This window comes from Muntiacus reevesi, chromosome 3, assembly GCF_963930625.1.
Source record: "Muntiacus reevesi chromosome 3, mMunRee1.1, whole genome shotgun sequence".
Classification (NCBI taxonomy): domain Eukaryota; kingdom Metazoa; phylum Chordata; class Mammalia; order Artiodactyla; family Cervidae; genus Muntiacus; species Muntiacus reevesi.
In genome coordinates this window covers 56589443-56616191 of record NC_089251.1, presented here as the reverse complement: position 1 = coordinate 56616191, position 26749 = coordinate 56589443, and the positions used below count along the sequence as shown (strand labels likewise).

The 26749-nt window shown below is 41.4% G+C and overlaps 1 protein-coding gene and 1 pseudogene across 1 annotated transcript in view; both read left to right on the top strand.

The window, feature by feature from the left end:
• The window catches only part of LOC136162866 (immunoglobulin kappa light chain-like), an 86605-nt gene extending 66829 nt beyond the window's left edge, over window positions 1-19776 (top strand). The window contains exons 3-4 of the mRNA XM_065927293.1: window positions 14716-14753; window positions 19257-19776. Coding sequence (XP_065783365.1) covers window positions 14716-14753; window positions 19257-19579 — 361 coding nt within the window. The 3' untranslated portion in view covers window positions 19580-19776. The remainder of the gene's footprint in view (window positions 1-14715; window positions 14754-19256) is intronic.
• LOC136162865 (testis-specific Y-encoded-like protein 5) lies at window positions 3299-4533 on the top strand (annotated as a pseudogene).
• Window positions 19777-26749: the final 6973 nt, after the last annotated feature.

Below are 26749 nucleotides of genomic sequence, written 5' to 3'. Positions count from 1 at the left end.
ATCCCTTGTTACATAAACATACTTGGGAAGGAGGCACCTAATCTTTAACATGTTCATGCCAACACAACACACTATGGTCTGTTCTCCGATTCCACACAGGATAAAATGATGGGTGTGGGGGAGAGAGGTTCAAGTTTTTCACTGTGTTGACCCCAACTTCTCTATGTGGAAAGTATTTACATACTTTAGTGTAACTGTCATTTTCTCAAGTTCTTATTGTGTCTCTCACAAAAATATTTTAATATATTTAATGCACGGTGATAAAAGTCCATCACAAGACTTATTGGTGAATTGTATCTTTTATGTATAGTCAAAATATCCTAATTCACCAGCTTTGGGTTCAAAATACACAAAGGACAGATAGCAATGAACATTTCATTTCCTAACTGCATCCTTGCACTTCCTAAAAGTAAACTGACCTCTCCTTTTGAGGAATTACTTATTTCTGATTAGATAGAGTCAGTTGAGGATGTCATGAGACCCACCCTTTCTTTAGTCAGCACAGACACACGCCTATCAAGGCTGGAATAAGATTGCTAAACAAAATGAAAAACTGATTAATATCTTGACAGTGAAAGGGTTATTCACTCAGTTGTGTCTGACTCTTTGCAACCCCATGGACTATAGCCTGCCAGGCTCCTCTGTCCATGGAATTTTTCAGGCAAGAATACTGGAATGGGTTGCCAATTCCTTTCTCCAGGGGATCTTCCCAACCCAGGGATCAAACTCAGGTCTCCTGCATTACAGGCAGATTCTTTAAGATCTGAGTCACCAGGGAAGCCCAGATACAGCAACAAAACCTTAAGTATTATGGTCTTCCCATACAAAAATCATTTATCATTTTCATGATATCAGTTTTTTGTAGGTCTAACTTTTTGGAATTGAATCTTTATCAGTAATAAATACAAGCCAAACAAACTTTATTTTTCTGTAAATCAAATGACCTTGAAAAGGACCAATAGTGTTGAAGAAAAATTATGTATGATGATTGTTAAAGAATGGTAAAAAGGCTTGGGAATTCCCTGGTGGTTCAGTGGTTGGGACTCTGTGCTCTCACTGCCAGGGCCTCAGTTCGATTCAGTCTCTGGTCAAGGCTCCCACAAGCCACTCAATGTAAACAAACAAGGAAGATCCTATTCAGGACCATCACCGGAAGTGTAGGGACCGCAATGCAACAATGAGGTTATACAAAAGGGGAAGACTTCAAATACTGGGCTTCAAATACAAGGACTAGTGGAAATTTATAGTCAAGTTGAGAAGGCTGGAGTCGGGGTCAGTAGACGGAAAATTACTAAGAGGAAGCAGCAGCGGTAATTCTGAGTCTGGCTGAACCCATATGATGGGAGTCTTGCTGAAGGCAGGCCAGAGTCCTCACATACTGTCTGGGAGATGACGGAGTATAAAAAACTGAGTTAGATATGAAGGGGTGAGGGTAGGGAGATCCAGGATGGGGAATTCTGGTTAAACTGACTTTAGCAGGATTCACGCTAAAACTGGACAAAGCAGGGACAAACAGAGAAGCCCAAAATTCAGGGCCTGCTTGAGAAGAGAGTTCAGAGTAGCCTAAGTAGAATTTGATCAAGGAGAAAATTTGTGTCAATATCTCTTTTTTGCCTTATTTTCAAGTTTTGGGATAACTTGAATTTATTGTAGTTTGTTCTATTTGTACTTGGTCTTCCCATCTTATTTTACATTTCTGTTGATCTTATTTTTCTCTTGATTTTCTCTTAATTTCCTTTTCCTGAATTTTGCTACACTGGTTTAGGTTTTTAACTACTTTTTTTCCTTCCAGTGCCTTGGAAAACTTTTATCTCATTGCTCTTGGATGCCTGTCAGTTGATCCCTTTTTATTGCCATCACTATTCACATGACCTGAAGGCTGAGTGGTAGATAGCCCAGTGTTATTCCACCTTCCAGGGCCCCCCTTCTAACTTCCAGTCCCAATGCCTTCTCTACTTTTTGGCTGCACCAGATCTTGGTTGTGTGGTATCTTCAGTCTTCACTGGGATCTTTATTTGCATCACATGGAATCTAGTTCTCTGACAAGCAATCACACCTGGGTCCCCTGCAAAGTCTTAGCCACTGGACCACCAGGGAAGTTCACCCAATGCCTTTTAGCTCTGAGGTGCATGTGCTTTTCTGAGGGCTTTGAGGGCAAAACTAATACTGACTGCTTCAAAGATCCCTGTCTATTTTTTTCCAAGGAATGGAAGATTCTAGTTCCTCCATCATTTCAATCACACAACTGCAATCTTTACAGTTTTCCCTCAATTATTCTTTCTCTTTTGTGATGCTTCATGAAATATATTTATTCTCATTTTTATATTTCTCTGTCCTTGCAAAGGGGAGTTTGAGAGTGGTGGACAAATCCATCATATTCAACATAAAAGTCCAATCATTCCTTGCTTCAATCTGTTGCTTTTTTTATTTTTTTCTTTTGATTTGTTGTTTGTTTTCTTGCCGCCTTGCCCTCTTCAATTGTGTGCTGTTAGGTTTGGAAGTCTAGTCTCAGCCAAGGTAAACAGGCACTTTGGTGGTTGAGGAGCTTAAGGCAAGCAGTCACATTAAGAGAAATGAGCGCTTCTTTCCCCAGCGCCAGACTAATAGCCTTTGAATCAGTATGCTGATTAGCACGGGGGCAGGTATGGGGGCAAAGTAATATTCAAAATTCTCCAAGCTAGGCTTCAACAGTACACGAACAGAGAATTTCCAGATGTTCAAGCTGGATTTAGAAAGAAGATTTAGAAGGCAGAGGAACCAGAGATCAAATTGCCATCATTCATTGGATCATAGAAAAAGCAAGGGGATTCCAGAAAAACATCTACTTCTGCTTCACTGACTACGCTAAAGCCTTTGACTGTGTGAATCACAACAAACTGTGAAAATTTTTAAAGAGATTGGAATACCAGACCACCTTATCTGCCTCCTGAGAAACTTGTATGCAGGCCAAGACAGAACAGTTAGAACTGGACATGGAACAACAGACTGGTTCCAAATTGGGAAAGGAGTACAGTCAAGGCTGTATATTGTCACCTTGCTTATTTAACTTATATGCAGAGTACATCATGAGAAACGCTGGGTTGGAAGAAGCACAAGGTGGAATCAAGATTGATGGGAGAAATATCAATAACCTCAGATATGCAGATGACACCACCCTTATGGCAGAAAGTGAAGAAGAACTAAAAAGTGAAAGTGAAAGAGGAGAGTGAAAAAGTTGGCTTAAAACTGAACATTCAAATACCACAAGCCGGCGCCAGGAGCCTGTCTCTGCGTGGCTTTGAGTCGGTGGGCCGCCACCATGCGTGGCTGAAGTAAGGGTAGAAAGTCCTTCCGCGCCAAAAGCCATGGCAAAAGCCCCGCCAAAGGCCGAGCTCGCGTTGCTCCTGACGACGTCCCACGCGACCCAGAACCCCAGAGCGCCAGAGGCTCGGGAAGGAGACCAAGGCAGCACAGGTGCAGGCTGGCGCGGGTTGGGGTGGCCTGGAAACCACTGCGCCCGCGCCGCCCTCACCGGTCCGGGGAAGAGGGTGCCTGCCGGCTCCCCCTAGATTGTGGCCTCGCGCTCCGGGCCCAGGCGGCAGAAATCACGGGCAGGTCGTGACCAGGCCCGGCCCGGGGAAGGCCACATCCCTCCCGAAGCACCTGGTGACCAACATTATCTTCATGGGAACCGTGGGAAGGCCGAAAAATGGCCCCCGCGTTGGGAATCTGCGCAGCCCCGCTGTGAAGAAGGCCCCAGGTACCTGTTGTGAAGTGGGGAGGGGGTCTCCGGCCTTAGCAGGTGGGAAACTGAAGAAAGGGACCACTGAGGAGTCTGCCTCCGTTCCAGTGGGAGAGAAGATGGAGAATGCAGGATCAGGGCTCGCGGCGACAGAGGGCAGCACGGGTATGCTGAAACGTCCAGCCGAAGCTGGAGACCATGAACACCCAAGCGGACAGGGCCTAGTTCCGGCTTTCCCGGAAGTTAGGGCAGTTGGCGGCTGCACCATTTAGAGCATTAGAACCTCCTTATCCAGAATATTCCAGGCTTCTGGGGGCAGGATTTTCAGAACCACTCCCAGCTCTCATCCTTTCTGAATAACCAAGATAAAGAGGTCCTCAGCTACTTGAATAGCTTGGAGGTGGAAGAGCTTGGCCTCACGAAATTGGTCTACAAAATCAAGTTCTACTTCGGGTGCAACCCCTATTTCCAAAATACGGCGCTCATCAAAGAATACGGGCGTGGCCCTGCCGGCCTGGTGGTGTCTCGTTCTACTCCAATCCAGTGGCTCTTCTGGGATGATCTCCAGATCCTTAGCCAGGAGAAACCTGACAACAGCCAGAGCTGTTGGGTGGTTTTCAAACCACAGCTCCATTGAGTCTGACAAGATTGTGGAGATAATCAAGCAGGAGTAGGAGGAGTTGTGGCTCAATCCCTTACAGGACTACCTTGTGAGTGAAAGGGCCGGTGCAGAGAAATGAAAGGAGGGGACGCCAGGGACAGCAAGGCAGCCCGTGGAGACCCCAGAACCTGGGGTAAACAAGTCCAACTGATCCTGCCCAAGTCTCCATCCTACCTCCTGCTGGCCCTGTGCCTGGCTGACCTTATGTGTTTGGCTGTCTGCCTTCTCTTCGTGTTGGCCTCTATGTACTGTATTCCTGTGGGAGTTCAGTTACAAGAATATGGCATTTATGATCATGTTCTTTTGCTTCCCCGTGACGTTCTTGCTTTTTTTACGTTAGTATCACATGTTACTTGATCTCACCCCTCCTGTTTATAGGTTAAACTCACATGATTCAGATGTGTGCTGTACCCTGTTCTTGGCTGTGGCCTCTCCCGCCTGTCTTTAACATGATCACTCATGAGTCATCCAACAATCGGACCAGTGCCTCCTCAAGCTCTGCTACTTCAGGGCCTGTGATTTGCTGGGCTTAAAGTTCCTGCAAGCCATGCATGCCATCTGCAGCAAGCTTTTCTGTTGCCACTGCAAAATGAAGCTAGTGCATATGCCATTGGCCATCAACCAAAACTGATTGTCCCTTGGTTCTGGGGTCACCAGCCAAGGTGCCACCTACAGGATCTCTGGATCACAGCTTGCTGTGTGTTCTGCACTGTTCTGCATTTCTTCCTGCCTCTGGGCCTTTCTCCTTCCTGGTAAACCTTTGTCAAGGTCTGCACCATACTTCATCACTGTCAAGCCATTGAGTTTTGTCTAGGTTGCTGTTGGCCCAATTGGCTTCCTGGTCAACAAGGACCTCAAGAACTACCTGTGGACTCAGGCCCTCTGCCAGTGCATGAGATCCACACCCTCTCCAGCCTTCCAGGAACCCTACTGGCTGCCGGATTGATGGGCAGGCTGGTATGTGTGAACATGAGCTCACCGTCATCAAGCTGTGGCTTCAGATGTGGCCTTGTGTTATATGGAAAATTAATGCTATATGCTATTTATTTTGTCTCTGAGTAAATCTTATCATTTTCCCCATTTTTTTGCCTAATGGAAAATTAGAGCTGTACAGTCTGCTTTTTTTTCTTAAAGATTTTCCCTCTTTATTACCGACATTTTCAACATGTGCAAAGTGGAGAGACCCCATATGCTGTCACCTAGCTACATCATTTATCAATTATGGTCAACCTGATTTTATCTGCATCTCCCTCTCCCTGCCTGTATTGTTTATCAAAAGTTCAAGACACTGTGCCAGTTCAACCAGGACCACTTTGGGAGACTAAGACACTCTGCTGGTGGTGATAGTGGTGGGTGCACTATCACTATCCCATCAGGTCTGTTTTTTGCTTTTCATGTTAACTAATGATGTTCCAGAGATGGGCCTCAGATATGAAAGTCTTCAGAATTTACAGGAAGTCTCAAAAAGTGATGAGGCTGCATTTTCCTTGCATCAGCAAGAGGAGAGACTGCTCTGTTGTAAACTCTTTCAAAGACTTATCTATCAGTCTTTGATAAGGTGCTTACTTGAGATCTTTCACCAGAATAATAGTCTTTTTTCCACCTGTAAGATGGAGACTTTGTGTGATTGTTAAATTATCAGCATGTCCTGGTCTCATGATATAATTCTGATCTTGAAAGTAAAGTATAATTTGGAAATTGTTGCTGTGTTCTGTGAAAATAACCTACCAAAAGTAATCAGTAACCGGTTGTCTTGGTAATTTGGCACTCTGGTAATAATGCAATTATTTCTCTGTTCTGAAACAGTATAAATAGTTGTAAGCTTACTTGCATGATGGAATAAATAAAAGCTTGAATCTCTATAAAAAAGAAAAAAAAACTCAACATTCAAAAAGAAAAGATCATGGCACCTGGTCCCATCACTTCGTGGCAAATAGATGGAAAAACAATGGAAACAGTGACAGACTTCATTTTCTTGGACCCTAAAATCACTGCAGATGATGACTGAAGCCATGAAATTTAAAGATGCTCCTTGGAAGAAAAGCTATGACAAACCTAGACAGCACAGTATAAAACAGAGACATTACTTTGCTGACAGGTCTGGTCAAAGCTCTGGTTTTTCCAGTAGTCATGTACGGATATGAGATTGGACCATATAGAAGGCTGAGCACTGAAGAATTGATACTTTTGAACTGTGATGTTGGAGGAGACTCTTCAGAGTCCCTTGAACTGCAAGGAGATTGACCAGTCAATCCTAAAGGAAATCAACCCTGAATATTCATTGGAAAGCCTCCTGCTGAAGCTGAAGCTCCAATACTTTGGCCATCTGATGTGAAGAACTAACTCATTTGAAAAGACCCTCATGCTGGGAAAGATTGAAGGCAGGAGGAGAAGGGGACGACAGAGGGTGAGATGGTTGGATGGCATCACTGATCCAATGGACATGAGTTTGAGCAAGCTTCAGGAGATGGTGAAGGACAGGGAAGCCTGGCATGCAGTGCATGGGGTCGCAAAGAGTTGGACATGACTGAGCGACTGAACAGCAACACGGGAATAAGAGCCAAGAACAAGCCTAGTTTAACCCCACTTAGAAACCAAAGAAGCCAATTTAAGAAAAATCTAGTTTAAGAAGAGGGATTAAACTCACACATTCAATCACAATACTTCCCCCTTGTTTAGTAACAAAATCATGGAACTTCCCTGGTGGTCCAGGGGCTAAGAATCCATGTTCCCAATGCAGGGGACCTGGGTTCCATCCCTGGTCAAGGAACTAGATCCCACATGCCACAACTAAAGATCCCTCGTGCTGAAACTGAAGACCTTGCAGGCTGCAATGAAGAAGATTTTGTGTGCCTTGACTAAGACCCAGAGCAGCCAAATAAATAAATAAATTTTAAATAAATAAGCACATTTTTTTTAAAAAACCTAAATTGCAAAAATAATTTTTTAAAGAAATAAACCCAAAGCAAATTCCCTGGCAGTGCAGTGGTTAGGACTCCACATTCTCATTGCCAAGGGCCCCGGGGTCAATCCTTGATCAAGGAACTGAAATCCACAAGTTTTGTGGTACAATCAGAAAAAAGAAAGAAACCCACAAGTACAGGAAGAACAGGGCAGAGATAGCAGCAGCAGAATATTAGGTTGTGTGGTAAGCAACTTGACTGACCCCTGGAGCTGAACAGAATGGGGGGGGGGGGGTGGAATTAGAAAGTAGAGTGAGACTGAAATCCTTTTGAAATGGAATCAGGACATTCATATATTCATATCAAGGGAAGGAGGCAATGCGGGTCAGTGGGCAGAAAAGATCCAGAGCCCAGGTTCTTAGTCAAGATGAGCAAGACTGGGAAGAGGAGGAAGGAGGGAGTGGTCAGAGGGGTGGGAGGGGCCTCTCACTAAGTGGTCCTGAGTCAGCAAAAAGCAGAGTAGAGTGTTCATGAAGGATTTGAAGATTTTGACAACAAAAGCAAAAATGTGAGGAACCAAGCCTGAATTCAGGGACTCCATGGCTGCACGCAGAGCTGGCTCAATCACAGTAGTTGTCTGCGATGGGTTTCTGTGCAGTAGGGTGAGGGGGACACAAGACTGCATGCCAAGTAGACAGACAAGGGGCCGGGGGACTCCAGGGTAGAGCTTGAAAGGTTCATCACTAGTGTAAAACCAACTGGAAACCACAACATTCAATATGTAAACCTCATTGTCAGAGCTTCTCCAAGGGTTCATAAGCCCTGGTATGTTGCTACTGTTTTCTCTTTCACTCTAGAAAGTAAAAAAAACAAAAAAAAAAACAAAAAAACAGAACAAAACACCTGCAGCCTTCATGTCTTTGTGGAAACAAGATGTGTGTGTTTGTGTGCATGTTCAGGCACTCAGTGGTGTCTGACTCTTTGCAACTCTATGGGCTGTAGCCTGCCAGGCTCCTTGTCCATTGAATTTCCCAGGCAAGAATACTGGAGTGGGTTGTCATTTCCTCTTTCAGGGGATCTTCCTGCCCCAGGGACTGAACCTGAGTCTCTTGCATCTCCTGCACCAGCAGTCGGATCCTTTAACCACTAGCGCCACCTGGGAAGGCCCAGAAACAAGATGAGTGTCTACATTTTCCAAAGCAGGACCAGAATTTCAAGTCAGAAGTACAGCTTGTGTTTGCACGTGGTTGGACAAAGGACTTTGCTTCTCTCAGGATGTCTTTCTTCAGAAATGGATGGAAATAGACACAGCCCCAAAGCAGCAAAGAAGCAGTGAGTTCTCAAGTGAACTCCTCTCTCTCCCTCCTTCCGGGCAAATGGGGGCCATCCTTGCCCCTTGGGGATTCAAGTCAGATGTCCATTTGCAGCACTCTAGCCCAGAGAACAGCAAATGATCAGGTTCTGATCACCACAGAATGTGGCTCAAGAATTTCCTCCTCACCTTTTGAAATATCAGCTTAAGTCTAGTACAAAGGACAGACACTATAATCCTAAGGAGGAAGGAATCAAGCTGAAGTCCAAAGAACCACACCTACTTTGGACTTTACTGTGAATGATGAGCTGGAAAAAATTTTGAACCACAGACTTCTGGATGGATTCTCAGATGCAAACATTCAGGAGCCAGGTAGGGAAGCCCTCAGTCCTCAAACTTTGCAAAATTGTGTCACTATGTGTCCGACACGTTGGGTGACTTTCTGTATGGTAGTGATAGGAGACAGACCTTTCAAATAGGCTGGTTACTTGTGTCAAATTAAAAAAAGAAAAAAGTGTTTCTTGAAATGCTAGACCTGAGAACACTGATCAGAAAACTTCTCAACAGTTTTCAGGATGACTTATACACATGTACTTTGTCTTTCTCTCTTTTGTTTTTTCTTTCTCTCCCTAGGACAGATGAGCCTGGTGGGCTATGTGGCTGCAAAGAGTCAAACACGACTGAGCCGCTGAGCACACACACGCCATGAGCTGTTGAGAATTTTTTCTAAGAATCTGTCTTTGTTGGCAGCCACATGGAAAGCAGCTTTAGTGAAGAGATTTTTGGAATGCTCCCCTAAATTTTCTGTTTCCATCACTCATGCATAAATCTAAGAACCCCTCAGACTAGTTTATTGACTATTTTTCCTTAGTAAATCAATCTTATCAAGGCCCATCCTGGACACTCTGTAGAATGGGAGGTCCTCACAGATGCTTCTCAGACATCCTTTGCCTTCAAATAATAAACCACATACACATTAAGGTTCTCAGCCACTTTTCGGTGATCCATGTGATGTTACAGCAAACATCACAACAACCATTCCTATTGATCCTACTGTGTGTAGTCAAAAAAAACTAGCTTTTGCACAACAGTTCTTATAATAAGCATCTTTTATTAGTAGCAAATTCTACTTTTAATAGTTATTTACTTACATGCTTCACTTTCAATCTCCTATTTACTCACTTAGGAACATACATTTTTCAGCCCCCACATCACACTCACTTAGGAACATACATTTTTCAGTCCTACATTGGTAAAACAATATCTCCTATACAGAACAGGAAAACTCCTACCTTTTTTGCACTCTTAATTTAAAGATTATTAAAACAGTATTTGAATGACAAAGAAAAATTAAACATGTATATATAATTTAAAAATTATATTTACAATTGCACATGACTATAGAGAATTCTACTTGATGATGTCAAAGTATCAAAATTGGTACAGCCTTAGTGTTTCTGAAAATAAAAAAATGAATATATTCCCATAATTTTTAAAAATCAAATAATCTACAATAGTACAGTAGAAAGAGAAGACATGGCTCCCCTTTCTTCCACAACTACTGTAATCAATTTTTTAGGAGACAATTACTGAGCAGAGTTGATTGTACTTCCTTCTGCAATTAGCCTCTATTCATATCCATACATATTCAATTAAAATGGGATCATAGTATCATACAATACATACCATTCAGCCTATATCTTTGCAATCACCTTCTTCGTGACTATGCAGAAACCTACTTTATCCTCTTATTGGCTGTTTTGTGCTCCATTGCAAAGCTCAGTCATATTTAGTTTATGATGAAGACGTCAGTTATTTTCTCTTCTTTTACCTTTTTTTCTAATTGGAGGATAATTGCTTTACAACGTTGTGTTAGTTACTGTAAGCTATAAGTGAATCAGCTCTAAGCATACATATATTCCCTCCCTCTTGGGCCTCCCTTTCCCCCCACCATCCCATCCCTCTAGGTCACCCTTAAGCACCAAACAGCTCCCTGTGCTATGCAGCAGTCTCCCACTAGCTCTTAATATTTATTTTACACACAATATATGTCAATGCTCCTCTCTCAGTTCATCCCATCCTCTCCTTCCCCTGCTGCATCCACAAGTTCATTCTCTATGTCTACATCTCTATTTCTTCTTGCAAATAGATTTATCAGTACCGCTTTTCTAGATTTCATATATATGCATTAATATATATTTTTCTCTTTCTGACTTACTTCACTCTGTATTACATACTCCAGGTTCATCCACATTACTCCAAATAATCCAATTTTGTTCCTTTTTATGGATGAGTAATATTCCACTGTATATGCCTACCACAACTTCTTTTTTTTTACTTTTTAAGCAACATTTCATGTGCAGTCTTGTATATAGTATTGAGCTTACTTCAGAATTACTATTACAATTTCTTTTGTAAAACTTACTATTACCATAGTCAGTACTAACCCTTGGTCCTTTGTAATTTATCGGCCCTGATCTAGTCTTGATTTTTCAACTATTTATGTTTTTTGTTTGTTTTTGTCTCTTTGTTTTGTTGTTTTCATTCATTCTGCAAATGTCTGTTGAGCATTTACCAAGTGAAGATACTAGACTAGACCTTCCAAATATAAGGCAATGAAACATCAAACAGCTTACAATCCAGTAGGACAGAAAGACTCTAACTGCAGATAAGGACAACTAGGTGTTACAGGCTCAGTGACATGCGTCTGTCCTCTACAACATTGAGTTGTTTGCTGGGAGATAATCCCAAAGAGAGGCAATCCCAAAGAATGCTCAAACTACCGCACAATTGCACTCATCTTACACGCTAGTAAAGTAATGCTCAAAATTCTTCAAGCCAGGCTTTAGCAATACGTGAACCGTGAACTCCCAGATGTTCAAGCTGGTTTTAGAAAAGACAGAGGAACCAGAGATCAAATTGCCAACATCCACTGGATCACTGAAAAAGCAAGAGAGTTCCAGAAAAAAACATCTATTTCTGCTTTATTGACTATGCCAACGTCTTTGACTGTGTGGATCACAATAAACTGTGGAAAATTCTTCAAGAGATGGGAACACCAGACCACCTGACCTGCCTCTTGAGAAACCTGTATGCAGGTCAAGAAGCAACAGTTAGAACTGGACATGGACCAACAGACTGGTTCCAAATAGGAAAAAGAGTACGTCAAGGCTGTATATTGTCACCCTGCTTGTTTAACTTATATGCAGAGGACATCATGAGAAACACTGGACTGGAAGAAGCACAAGCTGGAATCAAGATTGCTGGAGAAATATCAATAACCTCAGATATGCAGATGATACCACCCTTATGGCAGAAAGTGAAGAGGAAGCCTCTTGATGAAGGTGAAAGAGGAGAGTGAAAAAGTTGGCTTAAAGTTCAACACTCAGAAAACTAAGATCATGGCATCTGGTCCCATCACTTCATGGCAAATAGATGGGGAAACAGTGGAAACAGTGTCAGGCTTTATTTTTTTAGGCTTCAAAGTCACTGTCGATGGTGATTGCAGCCATGAAATTAAAAGACGCTTACTCCTTGGAAGGAAAGTTATGACCAACCTAGATAGTATATTAAAAAGAAGAGACATTGCCAACAAAGGTCTGTCTAGTCAAGGCTATGGTTTTTCCAGTGGTCATGTTTGGATGTGAGAGTTGGACTGTGAAGAAAGCTGAGCGCCAAAAAATTGATGCTTTTGAACTGTGGTGTTGGAGAAGACTCTCGAGAGTCCCTTGGACTGCAAGGAGATGCAACCAGTCCATCCTAAAGGAGATCAGTCCTGGGTGTTCATTGACAGGGCTGATGCTGAAGCTGAAACTCCAATACTTTGGCCACCTGATGGGAAGAGCTGACTCACTGAAAAGACCCTCATGCTGGGAAAGTTGGAAGGCAGGAAGAAAAGGGGATGACAGAGGATGAGATTGCTGGATGGCATCACTGACTGGATGGACATGAGTTTGAGTAAACTCTGGGAGTTGGTGATGGACAGAGAGGCCTGGCCTGCTGTGATTCATGGGGTCACAAAGATTTGGACACGACTGAGTGACTGAACTGAACTGAACTGAATCCAAAGAAAGTCTCTCTTAAATTGAGTCTTGAATGACAATTGGTTGTTCACAAGTTAAGGCAGGTGAACAAAAATGTTTCCAAGAAGAGGGGGAGCTATGTAGAAGCTGGAGGTCTCAGGAGAACAGTAAGGACTTTAGTATGCTGAAGTGGGAATGGAAAGTTAAAAGAGAAACAGGACTGGAATAAGTAGAGCTGGACTCACAGCAAAATGAGGTCTTCAGAGCCCTTGGTGGAGTTACTATGGAAACATCAAGGCCTGCCACAATTCTGTAGCAGCCCCAAAGACAGCATACACCTGGTTCAGCTCATTGTGGCATGGTGGGTACCCCTCCAGCTCTACCTGTCCTGTGACAACAGACAACTAACCAAGTAAAGTCTACTTTTCTACTCTTTTGATATTTGTTTTTCTTTCATGGGCCATCTACAGCTTCACTCCAAAATATATTTCAGAATAAGACATGGGCCTTGGTTTGATATATTAATACATTTAGTCTTTTTTTTAAATGACATGGTGGCAAAAGAGAGGTTCAAATAGAAAAAACATTATTTCAGTATTATTAACTGAGAAAAGCTAAGAAGTATCATAATGACATTGAATGAGATTTGTCATGTGCAAGCCCCAACCCCCCTCACCCCAGGAGAAGGTATAAAGAAGTACAGTTTTTAAATGAAATTATTTACAAAACAGAAATAGACAGACATAGAAAACAAATTTATGGTTACCAAAGGGGAAAGATGGGGGAGAGATAAATTAGGAGCTTGGGATTAACAGATATACAATATTAAAGAGATAAACAAAAAGGTCCTACTATATATAGCACAGGGAAATACATTCAATCAGTTCAGTTCAGTTTAGTCACTCAGTCATGTCCAACTCTTTGCGACCCCATGAACTGCAGCACACCAGGCCTCACTGTCCATCACCAACACCCAGAGTTTTCTCAGACTCATGTCCATTGAGTCGATGATGCCATCCAATCATTTCATCCTCTGTCATCCCCTTCTCCTCCTGCCTTCAATCTTTCCCAGCATCAGGGTCTTTTCAAATGAGTCAGCTCTTCCCATTAGGGGGCCAAAGTATTGGAGTTTCAGCTTCAACATCAGTCCTTCCATTGAACATTCAGGACTGATCTCCTTTAGGATGGATTGGTTTGATCTCCTTGCAGTCAAAAGGACTCTCAAGAGTTTTCTCCAACACCACAGTTCAAAAGCATCTGTTCTTCAGCACTCAGCTTTCTTTATAGTCCAACTCTCACATCCATACATGACTACTGGAATACCTTGTAATAGTGTATAATGGAAAAGAATGTTAAAAATAATATATATGTGTGTGTATATAACTGAATCACTTTGATGTATCTAACACAACACTGTAAATCAACTATGCTTCAACTGTCTAAAAGTATACTGTTTTTTTAAATGAGCTTATCTTTCTTTCTAATTTATATTCAATCTGCTTTCCAGTAAATAGGTAAGCAGCAGTCCAGACGTGGAAGATCACTAACATATGGGACGATTTATTTAGGCCATAGACACAAATAAATCATCTAGGATTTTAGAATTCACGTAAGAATGACAAACATTCTCTATCAGAGAAGCCCCAGGGCCTCCACACCTGCTTGAGATGGGAGTTAAGCTTCAGCGGCTTGACGCAAGGCTCTGTTCCCCTTTAGTGAGAAGGGTTTTTATACAGCGAGATAATGTACAGCTATCACTGTGGCAGACGTTTGGTCAAGGAACCAAGCTGGAAATCAAGCGTGAGTAAAATCCAAACTTTCCTTTCTCAGTTGTCTGTCTCTGAAATGATCTGTACATTGACTCTATGAAACCAGACTCTGCCATCCATTACAGTTCATCTGTAATCAAACAGGAGAACTGACTGCACATTTTCTATGAAGAACCAGTCAGTCTCTGGGTGGGAATAACTTGCCTGAGTGATAGTTTCAGAAATGTATTGGTGAGCAAAGGGTCTGTTCTGAAACAGAGCTTTGCTCAATGGTCAGGAAGGGAAAGGGTTTTTGTATAGGAACAAGGTTAAGAGGAACCGTTGTGTAAATACTTTCGGCGCAGGAACCAAGCTAGAGATCAAAAGTGAGTATTGTTTTCAGCTAATCCTTTGCTGTTTCTGTCTAATTGGTTTACTTTTTGTTCCTTTTTGCCATTAATTCAGTGTCAGGGCTAAAACAAATTTCATTCCCAGGTTAGGTACAGAGGAGGGGAAGGGAAATTCTTCCATAGGAGGCTAGCTGATGGTAAATTTAAGATTAATTTTAATGTAATTGGGGAAGGGGGCTTGATGCCCCTTCAGGGTAGGTATTTGTACAAGCGGAAATTAGGGGGAATCACTGTGGTTCACTTTCGGCCCAGGGACCAGAGTGGAGATCAAACCTGAGTACATTTTTTTTTCAGTTGTTTGTGAGACTTTTGTCCTCTTGTATCAGTTGTGCAAATTTGTGACATTTTAGTTACATGAGCCATGTCTGGTGACCCAAAAAGTAAAAGACAGAAAGTCAGAAGGCAGTCAATTTTTAAGCTGAAAAGACAGCCAAATCGTTGAATTTGTAAGGAGATTAGGGTTTGTGGAGAGAAAGGCAGAGAAATGGCTGGATTTTTCTGTGGATTGGGCTTTTTCCTGTGATTGGCTTCAGAAGGAGGTTTTTATTAAGGGGGATATGTCAGGGACATCACTGTGAATTACGTTCAGCAGCGGGACCAAGGTGGAAATCAAACGTAAGTGCACTTTTCAACTCCTTTTTCTTATAGAGCTGTGAAATTTGGGGATTTTAATGCTTGGGATATGAGTTGAGGTCAGTTTTGAAGAGAATGGGATTCTTCTGAAAAATCAGATGAGTCGGGGGCTGGAAATCAGTTTGTCTCAAGGAAAGCAAAGAGCTAGTTCGTTAATGTGGCACCTAAATGGCCAGATTTTTTCTGTATCTGACCATTGAAAGAGATTAGCAGTGAAAAGCGGTTTTTGTTGAGAGGAAAGTAAGTTAAATCTGTGGATCATCTTTGGCCAAGGGACACGTTTGGAGATTAGACGTAAATAATTTTTCTCTATTACCTTCTGAAATGTGGGTCTAAATGCCAATATGGACTTTTAGAGGCTTAAATATGAGTTTTGTAGAGATGGGTAAATGAGAGTATTTCAGATTTATTATCAGTTTGAAAAGTTAAACTCAGCTCCAAAACTGGATTTGTAGACAAAAAAGATTAATCTAAACCAAATGACTCAAAGGGGAAAAAAATAAGTGTCGATGAAAAAGGACACTTTTTCAAAGAAAAGATGTTTAGCTTTTAAAAAATCAGAAGAGAGACTTAAATTTTTTACATCTTAAGATTTGTAGAATGTCCCTGGGATAGGATATTAAAAATTTTCAAATATCTCCTTTAAAAGGTATCTTTGCAGCTCTAAAGAGCCAAAGTGAATTAATTTTCATTGAGATTTGCCAAATATTGTACTGATTTTTGCTAGATGTACAAAACAGAAAAGTAGAGAAATGTGTTTGTCTTCTCTCTCTATCTGATAAATTATTTTATACTAATAAAAATTAATGGAATGCACTAAAAAATCAGTAAGACATTAGAAAAATATACTTCTCTATGTTAAAGTTTCTGCTTGATTGAGAATCAGCAGCAGTGTTATTTTTAGAGTCTAAAATGAGTGATAAACTGTCAATATTCAGAAATGCTATAGGGGATCTATACCTTGACAGATTACTCTTTAAAAAAAAAAAACAAATTTCTTTATTAAACAATACTGGAAATGTATAAATACATCTCTTCTTATAAATGAAGGAAAGAGGGTTGTTCCCAAAAGCTCAGCTTTGAAGAAATTTGTTTAAGTGAAGGAAAATAAAATAATTGCACTTTTTAGATGCCCACGGGCATTAAAAAGATAGGAAATATTTTAATGAGTATGATTTTTGTTATTACTTGGTGGTGTCTTTGTACCGCTGTGGAGGCCGTGGCTCTGCTAACGTGGTCTATAGACCTCGCGGCTGTCTTTAGACTTCAGGGTGGTCTTCTTTCGTGATTGAACGATGTTGGTGGCCAGGCCCTTGGGCTATAGTGGCCGCTCACCTGGCCACTAAAGGCCGCGAAAGGCATGGCCAACCCCATGATCGCCCCTTCAGCTGTGTTATGGCCCGCTTTCCCGACACAGTGATACGAATCATGTCGCTAACAGTGGAGAACAGAAATGTGATGGACACCAGCTAACATGGGGAAAATAGGGAGAAGCCTGATTTTTATCAGCAATTCCCAAAATAAAATTTATATTATTGTATCTGCTTAATAAAAATTTCCAGTAGGGGTTTATAAAGAACTTAGTTATTTTTTCAGTGATCTATAATTATTTAAATATCCTCTCATCAAATATATTTAAGTAATAAATGTTCAATCAAAATGAAATATATATAAAAGTTAATATTATATATTTATACATACATATAATTTTCTCTATATACATATAACTCTTTTAGGGCAAAAATCTAACTGAAGACTAGCAATCTGGCCATTCAGGCTTTGATCAGTTAACTTTTATTGAGTTAAAAGTTCAAACTAAATATCATTATAGGTATATTGCTGGAAAAAAATAAGATAAATTTGTGATGGTTTTAATTTTCAGAAATGTAATGGTTTCAGTAAGATTATATTTCAGGTGTACAAAATATCTAAATGTATATAAATGCCATTGATAAAAACTCAATGGCATTTTTATAAATTTTTCATAAAAAATAGAAAAGTTAAAAAAAAGTAAAAAAATAATAATAATAATATAAATAAATAAAAAATAGAAAAGTATTTTCCAGCCCCCTCATTCCATGATAGAAAATTTTTAATCTGGGTGTTTTACTCTTTAAAATCATTTTAAAATTTGTTATTGTCATTGTTGTTTACTCTGACTAATTTCAAAAGTGGTACTTGAAAAAGATTATTTTTGGTTTGCAAAATACAGGACTATTTTAGGGCCATTTAAAAACCCTTTTCAAACTGTTTAAACTATGCAAGTATTTTAAGCTGTTCTAAAATAATTTAGGGCCTTTTAAAAATCTGTCCATGAATTTTAAATTCTATTAAAAAGTTAGTACGAGGTCTTACAAAAATTTCCATGTCAAATATGATAATTGTTTAATATTTTAATGCAGGATAGAATGTTTAAAGCCACCAAGGATTGACCCAAATAGGAGCATCTTCATAGGATATTTCATCTCCTTTTTTTTCTAGAATTCATCTTATTTTACTGCATAGGCTATTTTATAAAAGTCTCTGAAAAAAATAATAATACAAAGGGTAAAAGAAAGGAAAATATCAAAACATTAAAAATTAAGTATCTGATATTGAACTGCTTGGTTAACATGGAGGTTTATAGCTTTATAAAATCTGTTCACTTATCTGTGACTTCTCCCAGGAAAGAATTCTTAATTTGTTATTTAATTCACGCTCTCCCATTCAAGAACTCAAAGGCCTACCAAGGGGATTTCTAGCAGGCCATCTGGCAGCTGCTCACAGTCAGAAGTGAAGTTCATCAGTTTCTCCTGGGCAGGTGGCTGAAGTTACAGTTGACCCTGCGAGTCTGCCTGAGACTTGCCCCATATGGCGACAGTCATAAGGCCAGGGCTGGGGGTCTCCTTTTGAGGCCTTTTGCAAGGAGTGGGAGAGTTGCTGGCCTGATCACAGAGGGTGAAGGGGTTGACACCCACACATACACTCTTGGACCCAGACTCAGAGTTTGGGGCTCACCCATGCAGGGTGGGTCTTACCCCAACATGCCCAAAGGAAACCCAGGAAGTGGAAGACAGCCTGACATCACTGCATAGGACTAGGAGAGGCAAGGGGGAAGTGATCTTGTTAGATCTGTTCTCACTTCAGGAGGGTCTGATGAAGTGGTTTTGTTTATTGGCCTCTTGCACTAGTTTCCCTTGTAGGAGGCAGGGAATACAGATGAAGGAAAGAAAGATAAGGTCAGAAAGCTTAAAACTCTTTTCAAACTGCTTAAACTATTTAAGTATTTTAAACTGTTCTAAAATTATTTAGGAATTTTTAAAAACTTTTTAATGAATTTTTAAACTCCATTAAAAAGTTGATAGGGCTTCCGTGGTAGCTCAGCCAGTAAAGAATCTGGCTGCAATGTGGGAGACCTGGGTTTGATCCCTGGGTTGAGATGATCCCCTGGAAGATATAAGGACTTACAAGAATTTCTATATCAAATATGCTAATTATTTAATATTTTAATGCAGGAGAGAATGTTTAAAGCTATCAAGAATTGACCCAAAGAAGAGTATGTTCATGGCATATTTCACTTCATTTTTTTTCTAAAATTCATATTATTTTGCAGCCTTACAATGGCTGCAAAGAGTACAAAAAATTCAGAGCTTTCTTAAGGAATAGGGGCTAAGGAAAAACTCAAAATCATGGCAATTGTGAATTTGCTTCCTGACTTCCCTGGGTGGCGCTTGGATACTACAAAAAAAAAGCATGCAGCTCTCTGCACATCTGTCTTTTGCATTTCTAAGGTCACCCCCAGACAGTGCACCCCAGTAGAGAACTTCACTGTTACTTAAACACCCTTCTCTGTTCTTCCGTCCTCAGGGTCTGATGCTCAGCCATCCATCTTCCTCTTCAAACCATCTGACGAGCAGCTGACGACTGATACTGTCTCTGTCGTGTGCTTGGTGAATGATTTCTACCCCAAAGATATCAATGTCAAGTGGAAAGTGGATGGGGTTACCCAGAGCAGCAACTTCCAGAACAGTTTCACAGACCAGGACAGCAAGAAAAGCACCTACAGCCTCAGCAGCACCCTGACACTGCCCAGTTCAGAGTACCTAAGCCATACCATCTATGCGTGCGAGGTCAGCCACAAGAGCCTGAGTACCGCCCTCGTCAAGAGCTTCAATAAGAACGAATGTTAGAGCAAGAGGTCTACAGGCTCCCCAGTCACCTGGGCTGATTCGGTCCCAGCCCCTCAACCCTCCTCAGGCCCTTTTCCCACAGATCAACCCCTAATGCAATCCTCTGACCCATCTCCCCACCTCATTCCCCTCCCCCTCTTTGGCTTTAATCATGCTAATGTTGGGGGGACAATGAATAAATAAAGTAAATCTTTGCACCTGTGATTTCTCTCTCCTTTCTGATTTAAGGGTTTTTATTTTGTTTTGTTTTTTAACTTTTTTTTTTTTTTTGGTGGGGGGGGGGCACTGCTGCACTGGGTCTACCCACTCCAGTGTACTTGCCTGGAGGATCCCATGGACACAAAGAGTTGGACTCAACTGAAGGGACTTAGCACACATGCACGCACTAGGTCTTCGTTGCTGCACGGAGTTTCTCTAGTTGCAATGAGCAGGGACTACTCTCTAGCTGCAGTGAAGGGGCTTCTCACTGAGGTGATTTCTCTTGCCGTGGAGCATGGGTTCTAGAGCATGTGAGCTTCAGTAGCTGCAGCACATGGGCTCAGTAGTTGCCCAGCCACAGCATGTGAAATCTTCACAGACCAAGGATGAAACCCAAGTCTGCTGCATTGGCAAGCAGATTCTCAACCACTGGAGCACCAGGGAAGTTCCTTGATTAAAGATTTTTAAACACTGTTTTTCTAATGATCCAGTTTATCTTCTAAGGAATTAAATATTGAGTTGATAAAAACCATACCATCATTTATAAAAATCATCAGCCTCCATTCTAGTCTACCCTACTTTAGCTACAAGACACTCTTTCATGAAACCCATAAGCCATCTGTATTCATAGCCCTCTCCTGGGCCATGCTATGAGAGGCTTGCTTCTTTTTTTTTTATTATTGAAATATAGTTGATTTACAGTGTTGTGTTAGTTTCAGGTATACAGCAAAGTAATTCAATTGTCCATATGCATATATGCACTCTTTTTTAGACTTTGTTCCCATACAGGTCATCACAGGGTATAGAATAGTTTCCTGGGCTTTACAATAAGTTTTCTTTAGTTATATATGTCATTGGGATTGAGACTAGTGCCTCTTTGATTTCCCCTTCTCAGCAGGCTTCAGAGCCCTTTTCAGGGTAATGGTTCTTATGATCACATATTCTTTGATCCAGTTTAATCCAATTTACCAACAGAAAATCTTTCAAAAGAAGGGAATGGCTAGAAACAGAGTCATTCATTGTGACAAAACAATGATAATAATGTGGATGAAGAAGCAATAGGGAAATATTTAAGTCCATTATGGCACTTTGACTTAAGGGAATACGATGCCTTCATTACATTTTAAATACAATACATATTGAGGGCCTCCTATCGGCCAAAGAGGGCTTCCCTGGTCACTCAGAGGTTAAAGCATCTGCCTGCAATGTGGGAGACCTGGGTTCGATCCCTGGGTCAGGAAGATCCCCTGGAAAAGGAACTGGCAACCCACTCCAGTATTCTTGCCTGGAGAATCCCATGTACGGAGAAGCCTGGTGGGCTACAGCCCACAGGGTCGCAAAGAGTCGGACACGACTGAGCGACTTCACTCACTCACTCATTCATCGGCCAAAGACCACATTAAATGTTTCCACAACCTAATTTAATTTTTACTACACTACACAGTTAAAGTGAAAGAACGTGAACGTTGCTCAGTGGTGTCCGATTCTCTGTGACCCCATTACAGTCCATGGGATTCTCCAGGCCAGAATACTAGAGTGGATAGCCATTCCCTTCTCCAGGAGATCTTCCCAACCCAGGGATAGAATCCATGCCTCCCGCATTGCAGGTGGTTTCTTTATCAGCTGAGCCACCAGGGAAGCCCGAGAATACAGGAGTGGGTAGCCTATCTCTTCTCCAGTGGATCTTCCTGACCCAGGAATCCAATTGGGGTCTCCTGCGTTGCAGGTGGATTCTTTACCATCTGAGCTACCAGAAAACACAGTCAAACCACAAAATGTTTATTAAAGTGTAAGTCAGTTTCTATATAGCTGAGAGATATTCATACCCTAATACCTACCAATCCTGCGCTTGAATGAACATGTCCCTGCCCACCAAAAAAACTTATGGAAGAATTTTTCAGAGCATCTTCATTCATAAAAACCCCAAACTAGAAATAACCTAAATGTCCACCAACAGTAGAAGGAGTCACTAAATTGTAGCATGCTTGTATATTAAACTATAACTATACCAAACAATATAGATGACTCTCATAAGTATGACAATCAGCAAAAGAAACCAAACACAAAAGATATGCCCTATATTTTCATCTATGAAGAGTTCAAAACCAGGAAAAATACAATTATAAATTGGGATAGGAATTACTTTGGGCTGAGATAGTGCCTAAGAGAATATAAGACGGGGCTTCTTATATTCTTGGTAATGTGAAGCATGCCATTTTGTGAAAATGTATTGAGCTGTGAAATTATAATCTGTGCACAATTCTGTATATGCATTATACTTCAAGATAAGCTCACATAAATATCTTATACCCAATTTACAGGTAAGAGACGTTAAAAGGAATAAGTAATAGGTCAAAGCCACACAGATAGTAAATGGTGGGCCAAGGATCAAATCCCCACCTGCTTAATTCTGCTCTCTTGACACCTATACAATTCTGCCTTCCGGAGCTTAGGGTGCTGCACAGAACAGAAAGTCAGAAAGTCAAATGCTACCTTCTCAGGAACTTCTCCATTTGGAAATCAGAGGCATACGTACATAAGCAGCAATGGAATGGAACAGATGTTCAACTATGGGCAAAAGAATGTAGTTAACCTGATCCAGATATTAGGATCCTATGAATGAAAAGTTATGTGTTTGGGAAGCAGGGAGGTCAGGAGGAGGCCACATATAAAACCAACCTTGACTCTCTTTCTCCACTTCTGTGCAGGCATCCTAGCCTCTCCCATCTCATCTACTTATCCATCCAACAAACATTTACTGAGCACCTTTTTCAGCTGATACCCTGAAAGAGGTACACAAGTAACTAAGATGGTGTCCTTTCCCTCAAGAACTTTATAATCCAGTTTTTCTTCCATTTTTTTCCCCTTCCTTTGTCTGTACTGGAGAAAGTGGGAAAGGACTCTCATGAGAAAAGAGGGTAGGGAGATGACACTGACATTGTACATCTTGAGAATATTTATTATTATCAAGTCTCTGAAATTTTGGAGGGCTGAACAAAGTTCAGAAAGACTCAGTAAGGTGCCTTCAAATGACATAAACTTTCTCATCCATCTCTGGAGGCAAAACTCAACAGTCAATGGCACCTCTGATACCATGCAAGGGTCTTTTCATAAAGCAAGACTTTGAAGACAGACCTGCTTTGACTCAAGGAAGTAGAAACAGGTATTATGGGTTGACTTGTATCCTACAAAAAGATATGTTCAAATTCCAGCTCCCATTCCTGTAAAAGTGACCTCATTTGGGAATAGGGTTCTTGTACAATCAAATTAAAGTGAGATTATACTGAAATGCTGGTAAAGATGCCCTGAAACTGGATCTTTCATCCATTGCTGGTGGAAATGTAAGATGATACAGGCAACACTAGAAAATAGTTTGCTGGTTTCCTGAAAAACTAAACAAAATACACCAGCAATTGCATTCCACAACATTTATCCCCAAGAAATGAGAAAGTATGCATACACAAAAACCTGTTTGTAGTTATTCATAACAGTTTTGTATGTAATAACTAAAAACTGTAAACCACCAACATGGCCCCCTATATATGACTCAAAAGGTGACTCAGCAGATCCCTCAACATGCCTCTCAATGATAGGCTGAACAAATTGCGATATATCCATTTCATGAATACCATGTAACAATAAAAAGAAACAAAATACTGATATATATGCAACAACTAGGATGATCCTGCTGCTACTGCTAAGTCACTTCAGTCATGTCCGACTCTGTGCGACCCCATAGATGGCAGCTCACCAATCTCCCCCATCCCTGGGATGCTCCAAGCCAAGAATACTGGAGTGGGTTGCCATTTCCTTCTCCAATGCATGAAAGTGAAAAGTGAAAGTGAAGTCGCTCAGTCGTGTCCAACTCTTAGCGACCCCATGGACTGCAGCCTAACAGGCTCCTCCGTCCATGGGATTTTCCAGGCAAGAGTACTGGAGTGGGGTGCTATACTGAGTGGGAAAAAAAAAAAAGCCAGTCTCGACAGGTCACACAGTACAAGATTCCTTTTACATAAAATTATTGTTGTTGCTGATGTTGTTGCTGTTCAGTCACTCAGTCATGTCTGACTCTTTGTGACCCCATGGACTGCAGCACACCAGGCTTCCCTGTTCTTCACCACCTCCCAAAGTTTGCTTAAACTCATGTCCACTGAGTCAGTGATGCCATTCAACCATTTCGTCTCTGTCATCCCTGTCTCCTCCTGCCCCCAATCTTTAGCATCAGGGTCTTTTCTAATGAGTTGGCTCATCAAGCTCTTTGCAGCAGGTTGCCAAAGTATTGGAGCTTCAGAATCAGTCCTTCCAATGAATATTCAGAGTTGATTTCCTTTAGGATTGACTGGTTTGATTTCCTTGTAATCCAAGAGACTCTCAAGAGTCTTCTCCAACACCACAGTTCAAAAGCATCAATTCTTCAGCACTCAGTTCTCTTAAAATTATAATACCATCGAGGTGGAGAACAGATTACTGGTTGCCAGGGGTGAGGGATGGTGGAGGAAAAGAAGACTGAATGTAATTATAAAGGGAGACCTTGGTGGGCATCCTTGGTGGTCTAGGGGTTAAAAATCTACCTGCCAATGCAGAGGACTCAGGTTCAATCCCTTCTCTGGAGTATTCCACATGCTGTGAGGCACCTAAGCCTGGGCATCACAACTACAGAGCCCGAGCTCACTCTATAGAGCCTGTGCTCTGCAACAAGAGAAGCACCATAGTCAGAAGCCTGCATTCCACAACTAAAGAGTAGCACCGCCACAACCAGATTCACAACTACAACTAGAGAAAGCCCAAATGCAGCAACCAAGACCCAGTGCATCCAATAGTTAATTCATTAATTAAAAATTTAAAAAATATGGGGAGAAATTGGTGATAAGAGAATAATCCTATTTCTGGATTGCAGTAGTGGTTATATACATCTAGAAATGTGATAGGACTTCTCTGGTGGCTCAGACAGTAAAGAATCTGCCTGCAATGCAGGAGACATGGGTTGGATCCCTGGGTCAAGAAGATCCCCTGGAAAAGCTCCAGTATTCTTGCCTGGAGAATCGCATGGACAGAGGAGCCTGGCAGGCTATAGTCCATGGGGTCTCAAAGAGTCAGGCACAACTGAATGACTAACAGTTTCACTTTCAGACATGTGATTAAATGACACAGCGTGATACATACACATTGTAGCAATGTCACGTTCCTGAGTTTGATATTGTGCTGTAATTATGTAAGAAGTAACCACTGGGGGAAATTGGTGAAGAGTACACAGACATCTATGTTCTGTCCTTGTAACTTCCTATTAATCTCTAATTTTTTCAAAATAAATTTTTTTTTAAAAAGTGAGGTCACTTTGAATTAAGGTGATCCCTAAATCCAATGTCCAGTGTCCTTCTATAAAGAGATTAGAGATGCAGCGACACAGGGGAAAGGTCATGTGGTGATGAAAGCAAAGATTGGAATAAAGCAACTGCGAGGTAATTCACATCAAGGATCACTGCGAGTGCGTGTGTGCTCAGTCGCTTCAGCTATGCCAGACTCTTTTCAATGGTACGGACTGAAGCCCACCAGGCTCCTCAGTACATAAGATTCTCCAGGCAAGAATACAGAGTGGGTTGCTGTGTGCTGCTCCAGAGGATCTTCCCAACCCAGGGATCCAACCCATGTCTCCTGCATTGCAGGCGGGTTCTTTACCGCTGAGCCACCAAGAAAGCCCCCCAAGGATCTCTGGAGAGCCAGAAAATCTAGCAAAGAGGCTTGTGGTGGCTTCTGCGTCAGAGCTTCAAGCAGGAACCACTTTAATTTCAGGCTTCTGGCCTCCAGAACTGAATAAATTTTTGTCGTTTCAAGTCACCAAGTTCATGGTATCAGGTAGGCCAAAAAGTCCATTCTGGTTTGCCGGTACCATCTTATGAAGCTATTTAGCCAACCCATTACTTTGTTGGGCTTCCTTGGCGGCTCAATGGTAGAGAATCCAACAGCCAACGCAGGAGACACGGGTTTGGTCCCTGAGTCGGGAGGATTCCCTGGAGGAGGAAATGGCAACCCACTCCTGTATTCTTGCCTAGGAAATCCCGTGGACAGAGGAGTCTGGCGGGTTACAGTCCATGGGGTCGGGCATGACTTAGGGACTGAAGAACAACAACAAATGCTTTGTCATAGCAGCCCAAGCAAACTAACATAATGGTGATAGCAGGGATGAGAGTTCAGTTCTCAGCAAACTTCCATATGTACAGATGAGTCAGCATCAGAAAATCACTAATGCTCTTACTGTTTAATAGGACAAGGAAGCTGAATCAGCCCCATGAAATGACAGCATCAGAAAGGAAAATGGTTTAGGGAAATTGCAAAAACCAATAGTCTGTAGATCTATGGCACCTTCTATGGGAAGAAGAGGCCTGGCAGCCACCTGGGCTCACTAAAGTCCAGCGTCTCAAGCAAATACAAAGAGACTTCCTAGGTTGGGGGACACAATGAAAGAGTTAGGTCTTAGAACTGTCAGTGCTTGGACCAGGTACAGTGTAAAACAACAAACAGACAAGCATCTATCTTCACTTCCTCTCTCCCTTTCCTCTTTCATTGCTCATCCTCCATCGATCAGCATCTGCTCCTGCTTTCTCCTCCTCTATCTCCCCTTTGGTCCCCCAATTCTTTCTCTCCACCATCCATTTCTTGATCGTTTTTTGTTGTTGTTGTTACTGTTTCCTAACTCATCCTCTTTTCTCTCTTTCATTTTATCCAAATGATACATTTAATTATCAACTTGTTTAAGAACCTATGGAGATGTGGGATGTGCTAGCACCAAATCTAAGACTCATGCTTAATTCTGGAAAACTCTTTTCTTATTAAAAAAAAAAAAAAAAAAAAGCTAATAGAAAATTACAGCACAGTTTTGAAGTTACTCTAATGTGCATATAGACATTAGAGCTAGAAAAAAAGACTCCAGGATCCACAATCCATAGCTTTGTCTTAATATAATGCAAATGTCTT